The 13,285-nt window shown below is 45.8% G+C and overlaps 1 protein-coding gene across 1 annotated transcript; it reads right to left on the bottom strand.

The window, feature by feature from the left end:
* Positions 1-224: 224 nt before the first annotated feature.
* LOC123409181 (cation-transporting ATPase HMA5) lies at positions 225-6,144 on the bottom strand. Its single transcript, XM_045102148.1, has 9 exons — positions 5,772-6,144; positions 3,970-4,584; positions 2,960-3,389; positions 2,532-2,857; positions 2,066-2,124; positions 1,643-1,985; positions 1,264-1,464; positions 877-1,134; positions 225-778 (listed from the first exon to the last, which is right to left on the bottom strand). Exons 1-9 carry the CDS (start codon positions 6,069-6,071, stop codon positions 302-304), a joined length of 3,009 nt encoding a protein of 1,002 aa, XP_044958083.1. The 5' UTR covers positions 6,072-6,144; the 3' UTR covers positions 225-301.
* Positions 6,145-13,285: the final 7,141 nt, after the last annotated feature.

The following is a 13,285-nucleotide window of genomic DNA, read 5'->3' as shown; positions in this document are numbered from 1 at the left end:
TAGTGTTCGAGTCTCAGCTTGAGCGCTTGGTGTTTATAGAGTTTTCTTCTATAAAAAAATGCTTGATGCTTATAGAGTTTTCTTCTATAAAAAAATGCTTGATGCTTATAGAGTTTTCTTTTATAAAAAAAATGCCAACAAGCTAGTCTAGCCTGGGTTTGGTCTTTCGCATTCCCTTTCTTTTTACCGCAGCCGTGAGCAATAATGGGGTACAAAAGAAGCCATTTCCTTTCCTTTCTTTTCTTTTCTGTAAAAATGGTGAAGGGGACTTACACTATTCACAATCACAAAAGCCATCGCTCTACTCTACAGTTATCTGCAGCACGGTGGTGAGCCTGGGTTTTCTGTATCTTCTCAACAGGAGCGAAGAGCACACCACGCTCACCGACGAGAAGGCCATGCAGGCGCCGGCCAGCCACGGCGGCATCTGGAGCCCCGTCATCGGGAACAGCGCGCCTGCCGCCACCGGTATGGCGACCACGTTGTACGCCATGGCGAAGAAGTAGTTCCAGCGGATCCGGTTGAAGGTCTTCCTCGAGAGATCGATCGCCGTGATCACGTCCTCCAGGTTGTTCCTCACCAGCACGTAGTCCGCGGCCTCGATGGCGATGTCCGTGCCGCCCCCGATGGCCATCCCGACGTCGGCTGCGGCGAGGGCTGGGGAGTCGTTGATGCCGTCCCCTACCATGGCAACTATGCTCCCGTCCTTCTGGAGCGACCGGACCACGTCGGCTTTCCCGGCAGGCATGACCTCTGCTCTCACATCCTCAATGCCAACCTGACAAATGACAATAACCCAGTGAAAACAGTTAGGCGCCTGAGGTGATCAAAATCAACAAATGGATGGTCAGAATTCAGAAGCAAACGGATACGAACCTCTTTCGCGACAGCTTGTGCAGTCCTCCAGTTGTCACCTGTGAGCATCACTGGATGAATGCCCATCTTCTTCAGTCCTTCCACGACTACGGCAGCCTCTCTTTTCAGGGGATCGGCTATCCCCATCAACCCCATGAAACTGCTGTCATATGCCACCAGAATGCCTGTTTTTGCATTCAGTTCCAGGTCTACCAAGAAACTTTCAGCTTCCGGGGGAACGCTCACCCCGTTCTCATTCATCAAGGCACGGTTTCCAATCTGCAGTCACATTTTTATTACAGTAATCAGCAATTTACTTGGAAACATCTATAAATACATATGTTACAGTTACATGCTGCTTTGAGGTATTTTACAGAAGGGGTAAAGGATAATGGTAGCTTGACTCACCAAAACTTTCTTCTCGTTGATCAAACATTGAACTCCTTTGCCAGGCACAGCAGAAAAATCTTCAGCTTCAAGCAACCATTGCGACAATATCTGCTCTTTTCTTTGCTCAAGGCCATCCTTTGAGGAAGGGAGCTTGCCAAAGAAATGGAAATGAAATGCATATTCCAATACAGCCTTTGCAAGAGGATGCTCACTGCTTGCCTGTGCACAAAACAAAATCATAAATATTTTTCAACTTACCTTTTTTTTCCTTTAACATATGTGGATATGCAGTCAGAAAGTGCTAAGATGATGAGCAGGGAGTGAACCATAACATGTTTTTTTAAACACCATGATATGAACCATAAGAGTGATTTGTCATAAGGATTGATTGCCTCACCTCTGCAGATGCTACTAGTGTGAGGAAATCTCCAAGGTCCATTCCAGAGAAAACCTTTGCAGTTGTTACAACAGCCTTTCCTTGTGTTAGTGTCCCTGTTTTATCAAAGATCACGTAATTCACATTTTGAGCCCTTTCCAATGCATCTCCACCTTTTACAAGTACTCCGTGATTAGCCCCGATTCCAGTTGCCACCATTACAGCAGTTGGTGTTGCCAGACCAAGGGCACAAGGACAAGCAATCACCACAACAGATATGGAAAACATGAGGGAGAAGACGAAGCAATTGCTTGTTCTGTCAAACCATGAATGTGGATATGCTCCAAACGATCCGCATAAGAACCTATAGAAGTAAACAATCCACGGGTGAGAAACTTGAAGAAAGCATTACTATGAATTGTGTACAATATGTATTGAACTCACCACACGGAGAACGTTAGAATGGACAAGGTGATGACAATAGGAACAAAAATGCTAGCCACCTGAAATAGCAATAGAAGAATGTCAGCAACAACCAAAATAGGCATCCACAATACGTTGCAATGCTTTTGGTGAACACGCGGCTCTTTCACGAGTAAGCTAGTCCTCCAAAAGTTTTATTACTTCAAAATTAATATGTTATTCCAAAGAACAAGAGAAGCAGAAAACAAGGTGTGAAATGACCATGTAGTTCAAACAACATGAAAGAGCAAACTAGAGTCCTGTAGAAGGTATTTCAATACAAAATAATATGAAAATAGAAAAAGCAATGCCCAAATGCATTAATCAAATGTGCCAACTGGAACACATACATAGAAAATGCTTTGGGGTCTTAAAATAAAATTTGGAAACTGTACTGTTGACGGAGTAATTGATATATGCAAACATAGGCAAAGATAAGTATACTCACATAATCGGCAAATTTCTGAATAGGGGCTTTGGACATTTGAGCAGTTTCAACCAGAGATATTATCTGACTCAAAACTGTTCCGGATCCTACTTTAGTTGCTTGTATATGAAGGATGCCATGTAAGTTGATTGTCCCTCCAATTACTACACTCGATACTTCTTTGGGCATAGGGGCAGATTCACCAGTTATCATACTTTCATTGATATGGCTTGTTCCCCAAACAACAAAACCATCAGAAGGAACTTTCGAACCAGGAAGCACTTTCAAGACATCACCAGGTTGGACTAACAGAGCATCAATCTCTCTCTCCCCAACATATTTTCCTTCTGAATTTGAAATAGTAATGTCAGTTCGCTTGCAGTTTTAGACAAACTGCATTTGAATACTACAGTTATATGTGGGTTGCTTATGATAACTGTACCACTTACCTTCATCTTTCAGAAGCAAAACAGCAGTAGCAGGGACAAGTTCTACAAGCTTTTTAATAGCATCTGATGTCTTTCCCTTTGCAAGAACCTCAAGATACTTCCCAAATAACACAAACGTAATTATCATTGCACTTGTCTCGAAATATATGGGAGGTTGAAATCCAGTGAATGCTCCATATAGTAGTGCACAAACAGAATATACATACGATGCAGTGGTGCCAAGAACAACCAACACATCCATATTTGTAGAACCATGTCTTAAGGCTCTGTAAGCTGCAACATAGAATCTCTTGCCAATAACGAACTGTACAATGCTAACCAATATCCAGTTCACCAAATCCCCCATATGAAATGGTCCACAGTGCATGAGAAGCAATGTACTGATGAAAGGTATACTAGGGCAGATCATACGTATAAAAAACACAGGAATCTGTTGCAAAGAGGCAATTGAATTGAGTCAGTAAGCAAGTAGTAGCATAGCAAAAGTTCGGCGCATTCTGAACAGTAGGAAGCAAACAAAATATATTACTAGGCAAAAATACCAAATATCCCTACATCACTCGTGGTAGACGACCCTACATTTTATCTGTTTTCTACAGTATCTCTACTGTTTAGTCAGTTGCCAGATTTGATGTGAATATCATGTAAGACTCCATGTTCGCATTTATTACTTGTTCAAACATTGAAATAGAACAACATTGCTCTCTAATGCCATCTTATATCTTGTTGGGTTTCACATGTAAGCAAAAAAGAACAGTGAAACAGTATTCTAAATTCTAAAATATTTCTTTCGTTAGTTAGATGCCACACGATGACAATAATATGTGAGTGTCATTTATATGCTACCTGTTGCGAACACATCATACATTCCCTATTGCACTGTAAGTTGTCTTGCCAAATACAACTATCAACTATGCCGACAGTAGTACTGTAATCACAGCACATGTATTATATACTTGGACCTCAGACAATATTGGGTGAGCAAGAGAGAAGCAAAGATCAGAACTTACACTTAGGAATAAGCTAGAACGAAGAAGATGGAGCATTTTGGAGGCCTCATGTGCGTCATTCGAAGCCCCTCGACTGTAAGGATTCTGCACGTGTGCTTTGAATCTCCCATTGCTTCCCATTTCGATAGCATCCACAATTGAACGCAGACCAACAGCCTCTGGATCAAACACAATCTCAACTTCTGAGAGGGCAGTATTTACACCAAACTGTCGCAAACCATCCATTTTCTTGAGAATATCGTGTAGTATATCTGCATCCCTCTCTGTGTGGACACCAGTCAGGCCTAGCAATACCTTATCTTGCTCGCTACTCTGTAAGAATGCAGCATCAAAACCAGCATCCTCGATGGCCTGGACGATTTCATCCTTGCTAATGGTAGACGGATCATACTCAACTTCTCCTAATGAGGTTGCCAGGGCAACGACTGCCCCTTTTATACCGGGTTGTTTCTTTAAGATACCCTCAACCGAGTTCACACAATTAGCACATGTCATTCCTCCTATCCTAAATTGTGCTGACAATGTCTTCTGTGACTTAGGCTGAGGGACTGCAGAATCTGGGAGAATCTCAGCGTCAAATCCAGCATCTTCTATAGCTTCTATTATATCCTCGACCTGCAGAAAGAAGTCCCAAAATAAAATTGCAGTTAACAAAGTGACCCAAATATGCCAATATGTTTCACTATGGAATCAGTCATCTAAGGTGGAGCAGAACTTAGCACACAAGGATTAGTATTCAGACTGAAGTTGAACCATTCTAGGGAAGGGGGAAAAGGAGGGATCAAACTACTTGTATGATTGCCTGAGCTTGTTTTTTTAGGGCCACCGGTGGAAAGATTGCTCAGGTTTTCTGAGGAACCATTTGAAGCTACTGATATTCATAATCTGAAGCTAAACAGCAAAATTCCAGCCAGACAGCAAATGGTCAAAAAGGGCGGTTCACTGCTCATGGTGGGGAAAAAATCAATACAAGTATAATTAAGAAGTTGTGGTCGTAGTTTTTAAATGTGTTGCGAAACAAGTTCGAAGTTCCACGCAACCCAGACAGCACCACTACAGTCACTAAAAATTTACCATCTCGTTGCCATTTTCCAGCAAGCACATGTTAAAATGGTAAGAGCTTATCACACAATCTAGTCTTTCGAAATCAATCTCCACATCACGTCGATTGAGCCGTGCAATGTCAACCGTCAGCACAGCACCTCTTTTAGTCTTTTCACCGGAAAATATGATTCAACGGCTGCAGGGCCTGCAGTCCGCTCCCCCATCAGCTCACCAACCAACCAACCAAAAGCTAGTGCGGTGCAACAGGCTCCCCCCAAATCCCGCGGATCCACGATCCACCGGCGACCACGAGCCCCCAGCAGAGTTTTACAGCTCACCAACCCCGAAAGCAAAAGGGGCTCGAATCATCAGCCGCTGGCGAATGGCCGATCCTCGCGATCGCAATCTGGTTCTCACGCGTACAGCGCCGCATTTAACTGACGGCCTATTTCCGACCCGTCAACCCCACACGATTTCAGTTCTCTTCTCGCGTCTTGATTACTGAAACCGAACATCGCACCCAATTCGCTCAATCGCATGGAGTGGGAGCGAGCTTCGTGGAGCAAGCGCACCAACTCCCCAAAGTTTTTTTTTTTTTTTTGCGATAATCAAAAGCCTCCCGATGACGCGGTCCAAATTACCACCCCAAAATGCATCGACGAGCTGCAAAATGGCACGGCGAGGCGCGGGCCTCCGCCTCAGCGGGCGCAAACGCGCAAGGATCACGGCGCATCACGGCAGGGCAGGCGGCGCCTCACCTTGGCGAGCGCGGGGTCGAAGACGACGCGGGCGCGGTTCTGGAGCAGGGACACGGCGACGCGCCGGACGCCGCGGCGGGCGGAGACGGCGGCCTCGACGGCGCTGGTGCAGGCGGAGCACGTCATGCCCGTCACCCGCACGTGCGCCTCCGCCTCCTCCTCGTCCTCCGCGCCGCCGCCGCCTCCCGCCGGCGCCGCTCCGCCCGTCTCCTCGTCGTAGGATCCCAGCAGCGCCACGTCCTCCATGTCGTCGCCCGCGCGGCCGCCCCCGGCGACCGCCGCGAGCTGGAGGTGGGCCATGGCTGTCAGAGGAGGAAGGGGGGGGAGGGCGGGCGACGGAGGTGGGAATATTTTCGTGGGGGGGGGGAGGGAGACCGGAGGAAGGAGACAGAGGGTGGGGTTGGTTTTATAAACTTGGGGGGAAGGTGAATGTCAGGGACCGAACTGATCTTCGTTTACGCAACAGAGGGGTGTTTCTGCAAATGTTGCGTGTTAGTATTTTGCAACAATGTGGTCGCTCGATGCTCGCAGCTCCGTTTTGACTTGGTTTTCAATTTTCATGTGGGGTGTGGAAGTCAATATGCGGTCCAAGATGGTTGCATAACCGCATATGTAATGCGAAAGACAAAATGGGAAATGAGCCTGGCATCTTCGCATGAACGAATTATTTTGTTTATTTTGGTGAATTTTGAGGTGGGGTATGGGCACCTAAATAATTATGGTTAAAGAGAACTAGTCTGTTTTTCAGACTATGTTTGAGCGTGCAAGATTACGATGACCCTATTTCACTTTCATATACTTCCTTCGTCAGGGTTCATTAGACACATCTTGTTTTGGGTTAAAGTTTGGCCGTAAGTTTAAATAATTATAAGTTGTACATTACCAAAATCATGGCATGTGAAACCTCTTCTCGATACAAACCCAGTGATATACCATATTTTTAGTCATACGTATGATTAAATTTTGATCCGGAATACAAGGGGGCTAATAAACCCGGATGGGGAAGTATATGATTTTTGTGACGCACCTCAGTTTTTGGGTTAATTGGAGTAAAATATGTTTAAAACTGAGTCATGGACGGAAGAAAATGACATATCCTTATCAAACGTTGTGGTGGCTGTTGGAGAAACACGAGATTGAAAACTTCACGGTTGTTTTCTATAGCGAGCGGGAAAATAAGAACACTCCCAATGCATTGTGTCATACTACCTCTGTATCATAATATATGACGTTTTAGCAGCTTAAATGAACTGCTAAAACGTCATATATTATAATACAGAGAAAGTACATATCAAGTATACATATGGATAGAGTTTTTTCAATGGGTTGTATTTCAATATTATACCTCTAATAATGCATTAAATATGTATTTAAAACTTAGATACAGTTTTCTCAATGCATTGCGTCTTAGTTTAAATATGTGACTAAAACTTAGAATAATTTTGTTGATGCATTGTATCATATGCCTTAAATGTGCATTTAGATAGATAAAAATAATAATGGGTTGTACTTCAGTATTGTACCTCAAATGGGTTAAATATGTATGTATTTAAAACTTATACACAATTTTCTTAATGCACATTATCTCAGTTCAAATATGTATTTAATGCCTTAAATATGCATTTAGTATCATATATGCATTTAGATGGAGTTTTTTTAATTGGTAATAAGCACTTCGGTATTGTACATCTAATGCATTAAATATGTGTTTGAAACTTCGATAAAAATTTCTTAATGCACTGTATCTAGGTGTAAATATGTGTTTAAAACTTAAATACAATCTTCTTGATGCGTTGCATCTCGATTAAAATATGTGCTTGTATCTTACTCCCTCTGTCCGAAAAAAAGTGTCTGAATGTATCTATCACTAAATTAGTGCTAGATACATCCATTTGAAAGACAAGCTGGAGTAGTATAAAAAATTAAGAGCCCTTATCCGGTGTTTTTTTTTCAAAACGGAGGCAAAGACTACTTCATCTATTAAATAAGCAGAAGAGAATTTTCCAGTTAATTACGGAAAATCGGGCAAAAACCGAAACAATAAGGGCCAAGCCCACTCACATAGATTAAAAAACTCAGGGCAAGCCCACCCTTATCGATAACTTGTCGACCTACGGCCAGACAACACAGCTCCGACTCTGACGGAGAACTCAGAAGAGCAAAACCAGGCACGCCTGGCGCCATGGAAGATCGTCGAACGGGCCACCTGCAGCCAGCCATCGTACACCATAAGGCCCTGCCGCAGTAGCTTCAACTTCATAGCAACAAACAAACCGAGGCAATATCGTGGACACGCCGGAGAAGAGTCGACTATCGCAACCATTGTCGCGTTGCCGACATCGCTCCTGCCATCATCGTTGCCACAGAAAGTCTGGACGCCATAGTGATTCTCTCGGGGCCGCCGCCCCGACATCCATCGCTCCGTCGCGCCCAGCGCAATCAACTGGCACCGCCTCCTGGGGCCACCGCTTCCCTCGAGCAGCAACGCCGCACAACCCAGATGCCCCGCAGCCCACGCTGCTCAAGGCAACCGCTCGCAGACCATGAACGTCGCAACACATCCGGGGCCGCCGCTCCGACATAAAGTCAGACCGCCCCCTCTGGGACGCATCGACCGAGCCGACACCCCTACCGCCCAAGCGGGACAAGGATGCCACCCAACCAATGTCGAGATAGAGCCCCGCCTCATAGAGCTGCCACTCACATTGTTCCCGAGATCGCCATCTCGGCGCACAAACAGAAACCACCCGGAGCCGCCACCCCGACGCCCATTGTCCCCGACAACGAAGAGATCCGTGCAAATTGTAGTATGTTGGATCTCCAAGGTGATGCCTCAAAGAAGGAAAAGACGTAGCCGCCTTCATCTCCCGCTTCGACCATCCGAAGCTAGAGATTTCTCCCGAAGAGTCGTGTAATGAAGCTCCACGGCAAGTCGGCAACACCTTCAAGAAGGGGAATGACGCCAAGACGGCGCCGTTCCCGGCACCGATCGGAAGTCAAGGTTGAACTTTCGCCCGGAGCTCCAACACACCTCTGAATCCAAGCAGATCCGAAGCACTCCACAACACACAATCCCCATGGCCACCGTCCACCGGCTCCCCCTCGTGGAGTGGCGCTTGTGGCCTGCCCGCAAGCCAGCCCATCCGGCACAGCCCGATGCCACCGCACCTGTTGGGGAACGTCGCATGGGAAACAAAAAATTTCCTACGCGCACGAAGACCTATCATGGTGATGTCCATCTACGAGAGAGGATGAGTGATCTACGTACCCTTGTAGACCGTACAACACAAGCGTTAGTGAACGCGGTTGATGTAGTGGAACGTCCTCACGTCCCTCGATCTGCCCCGCGAACAATCCCGCGATCAGTCCCACGATCTAGTACCAAACGGACGGCACCTCCGCGTTCAGCACACGTACAGCTCGACGATGATATCAGACTTCTTGATCCAGCAACAGAGACGGAGAGGTAGAAGAGTTCTCCGGCAGCGTGACGGCGCTCCGGAGGTTGGTGATGACCTTGTCTCAGCAGGGCTCCGCCCGAGCTCCGCAGAAACGCGATCTAGAGGAAAAACTGTGGAGGTATGTGGTCGGGCTGCCGTGGAAAAGTCGTCTCAAATCAGCCCTAAAACCTCCGTATATATAGGTGGGAGAGAGGGGACCTTGCCAAGGAGCCCCAAGGGGGTCGGCCGAGCCAAGGGGGGAAGGTCTCCCCCCCCCCCAAACCGAGTTGGACTTGGTTTGGTGGGTGGGAGTCCTTCCTTCCCTTCCCACCTCCTCTTTTTTTTTCTCTTTGATTTTTCTTCCAATGCGCATAGGGGCCTTTTGGGCTGTCCCACCAGCCCACTAAGGGCTGGTGCGCCACCCTCAAGGCCTATGGGCTTCCCCGGGGTGGGTTCCCCCCCCCCCCCCGATGAACTCCCGGAATCCATTCGTCATTCTCGGTACATTCCCGGTAACTCCGAAAACCTTCAAATGAGGTCATCCTATATATCAATCTTCGTTTCCGGACCATTCCGGAAACCCTCGTCACGTCCGTGATCTCATCCGGGACTCCGAACAACATTCGGTAATCAACCATATAACTCAAATACGCATAAAACAACGTCGAACCTTAAGTGTGCAGACCCTGCGGGTTCGAGAACTATGTAGACATGACCCGAGTGACTCCTCGGTCAATATCCAAAAGCGGGACCTGGATGCCCATATTGGATCCTACATATTCTACGAAGAACTTATCGTTTGAACCTCAGTGCCAAGGATTCATATAATCACGTATGTCATTCCCTTTGTCCTTCGGTATGTTACTTGCCCGAGATTCGATCGTCAGTATCCACATACCTATTGGAATCTCGTTTACCGGCAAGTCTCTTTACTCGTTCCGTAATACAAGATCCCGCAACTTACACTAAGTCACATTGCTTGCAAGGCTTGTGTGTGATGTTGTATTACCGAGTGGGCCCCGAGATACCTCTCCGTCACACGGAGTGACAAATCCCAGTCTTGATCCATACTAACTCAACTAACACCTTCGGAGATACCTGTAGAGCATCTTTATAGTCACCAAGTTACGTTGCGACGTTTGATACACACAAAGTATTCCTCCGGTGTCAGTGAGTTATATGATCTCATGGTCATAGGAACAAATACTTGACACGCAGAAAACAGTAGCAACAAAATGACACGATCAACATGCTACGTCTATTAGTTTGGGTCTAGTCCATCACGTGATTCTCCTAATGACGTGATCCAGTTATCAAGCAACAACACCTTGTTCATAATCAGAAGACATTGACTATCTTTGATCAACTGGCTAGCCAACTAGAGGCTTGCTTTTTGTCTATGTATCCACACATGTAAATGAGTTTTCATTCAATACAATTATAGCATGGATAATAAACGATTATCTTGATGCAGGAATTATAATAATAACTATATTTATTATTGCCTCTAGGGCATAATTCCAACAGTCTCCCACTTGCACTAGAGTCGATAATCTAGCCCTCACATCATCATGCGAATTACATTGTAATAAATCTAACACCCATACAGTTCTGGTGTTGATCATGCTTTGGCCGTGGAAGAGGTTTAGTCAGCGGGTCTGCTACATTCAGATCCGTGTGCACTTTGCATATATTTACGTCCTCTCCTTCGACGTAGTCGCGGATGAGGTTGAAGCGTCGTTTGATGTGTCTGGTCTTCTTGTGAAACCTTGGTTCCTTTGCTAAGGCAATGGCACCCGTGTTGTCACAGAACAAGGTTATTGGATCCAGTGCACTTGGCACCACTCCAAGATCCGTCATGAACTGCTTCATCCAGACACCCTCCTTAGCCGCCTCCGAGGCAGCCATGTACTCCGCTTCACATGTAGAATCTGCTACGACGCTTTGCTTGGAACTGCACCAGCTTACCGCACCCCCATTAAGAATAAATATGTATCCGGTTTGCGACTTAGAGTCGTCCGGATCTGTGTCAAAGCTTGCATCGACGTAACCTTTTAGGCGAGCTCTTCGTCACCTCCATACACGAGAAACATCTCCTTAGTCCTTTTCAGGTACTTCAGGATATTCTTGACCGCCGTCCAGTGATCCACTCCTGGATTACTCTGGAACCTACCTGCCATACTTATGGCCAGGCTAACATCCGGTCTAGTGCACAACATGGGGACGGAGCGCATATGCTCTCTATCTTCATCAGTTGCTGGGCACTGAGTCTTACTCAATCTCGTACCTTGTAAAACTGGCAAGAACCCTTTCTTGGACTGTTCCATTTTGAACCTCTTCAAAACTTTATCAAGGTATGTGCTTTGTGAAAGTCCTATCAGGAGTTTTGATCTATCCCTATAGATCTTAATGCCTAGAGTGTAAGCAGCTTCTCCTGGGTCCTTCATAGAGAAACTTTTATTCAAGTAACCTTTTATGCTCTCCAAAAGCTCTACGTTGTTTCCAATCAGTAATATGTCATCCACATATAATATTAGAAACGCCACAGAGCTCCCACTCACTTTCTTGTAAATACAAGATTCTCCAACCACTTGTATAAACCCAAATGCTTTGATCACCTCATCAAAGCGTTTGTTCCAACTCCGAGATGCTTGCACCAGTCCATAAATGGATCGCTGGAGTTTGCACACCTTGTCAGCATTTTTAAGATCGACAAAACCTTCGAGTTGCATCATATACAACTCTTCCTTAAGGAAACCGTTAAGGAACGCCGTTTTGACATCCATCTGCCAGATTTCATAATCGAAAAATGCAGCTATTGCTAACATGATTCTGACGGACTTAAGCATCGCTACGGGTGAGAATGTCTCATCGTAGTCAACTCCTTGAACTTGTCAAAAACCCTTTGCCACAAGTCGAGCTTTATAAACGGTTACATTGCCGTCAGCGTCCGTCTTCCTCTTAAAGATCCATTTGTTCTGAATAGCCTTGCGGCCCTGAGGCAGTACCTCCAAAGTCCATACTTTGTTCTCATACATGGATCCTATCTCGGACTTCATGGCTTCTAGCCATTTGTTGGAATCCGGGCCCACCATTGCTTCTTTATAATTGGCAGGTTCATTGTTGTCCAACAACATGATTGATAAGACGGGATTTCCGTACCACTCTGGAGCAGCACGTGGTCTCGTCGACCTGCGTGGTTCGACAGAAACTTGAACCAGAGTTTCATGATCACCATCATTAACTTCCTCCTCAGCCGGCGTCGCAACGACAGAGGTTTCCCCTTGCCCTGCGCCACCATCCAGAGGGATGAGAGGTTCGACAACCTCGTCAAGTTCTATCTTCCTCCCACTCAATTCTCTCGAGAGAAACTCCTTCTCGAGAAAAGCTCCGTTTTTAGCAACAAACACTTTGCCCTCGGATTTGAGATAGAAGGTGTACCCAACTGTCTCCTTTGGGTAACCTATGAAGACGCCCTTTTCCGCTTTGGGTTCCAGCTTTCCAGGCTGAAGCTTTTTGACATAAGCATCACATCCCCAAACTTTAAGAAACGACAACTTTGGCCTTTTGCCATACCATAGTTCATATGGCGTCGTCTCAACGGATTTTGATGGTGCCCTATTTAAAGTGAATGCAACTGTTTCTAATGCATAACCCCAAAACGATAACGGCAAATCGGTAAGAGACATCATAGATCGCACCATCTCTAATAAAGTACGATTACGACGTTCGGACACACCATTACGCTGTGGTGTTCCAGGCGGTGTTAACTGTGAAACAATTCCACATTGTCTTAAGTGAGCACCAAACTCGAAACTCAGATATTCACCCCCACGATCAGACCGTAGGAACTTGATCTTCTTGTTACGATGATTTTCAACTTCACTCTGAAATTGCTTGAACTTTTCAAATGTTTCAGACTTGTGCTTCATCAAGTAGACATAACCATATCTACTCAAATCGTCAGTGAAGGTGAGAAAATAACGATATCTGCCGCGTGCCTCCACGCTCATCGGACCACACACATCGGTATGTATGATTTCCAACAAGTCACTTGCACGCTCCATTGTTCCG

The sequence above is a fragment of the Hordeum vulgare genome, chromosome 7H, assembly GCF_904849725.1.
Source record: "Hordeum vulgare subsp. vulgare chromosome 7H, MorexV3_pseudomolecules_assembly, whole genome shotgun sequence".
In the NCBI taxonomy this organism is placed as follows: domain Eukaryota; kingdom Viridiplantae; phylum Streptophyta; class Magnoliopsida; order Poales; family Poaceae; genus Hordeum; species Hordeum vulgare.
The sequence above is the reverse complement of the archived record's forward strand: the minus strand, read 5'-3'. Positions and strand labels throughout refer to the sequence as shown.

Coding starts and splice junctions, on each gene's coding strand:
- LOC123409181 (XM_045102148.1), bottom strand. CDS start 6,071: ATGGCCCACCTCCAGCTCGCGGCGGTCGCCGGGGGCGGCCGCGCGGGC. Junction 4,585..5,771: donor TCGACCCCGCGCTCGCCAAG/GTGAGGCGCCGC, acceptor TTCTTTCTGCAG/GTCGAGGATATAATAGAAGC. Junction 2,858..2,959: donor TTTGCTTCTGAAAGATGAAG/GTAAGTGGTACA, acceptor TTTCAAATTCAG/AAGGAAAATATGTTGGGGAG.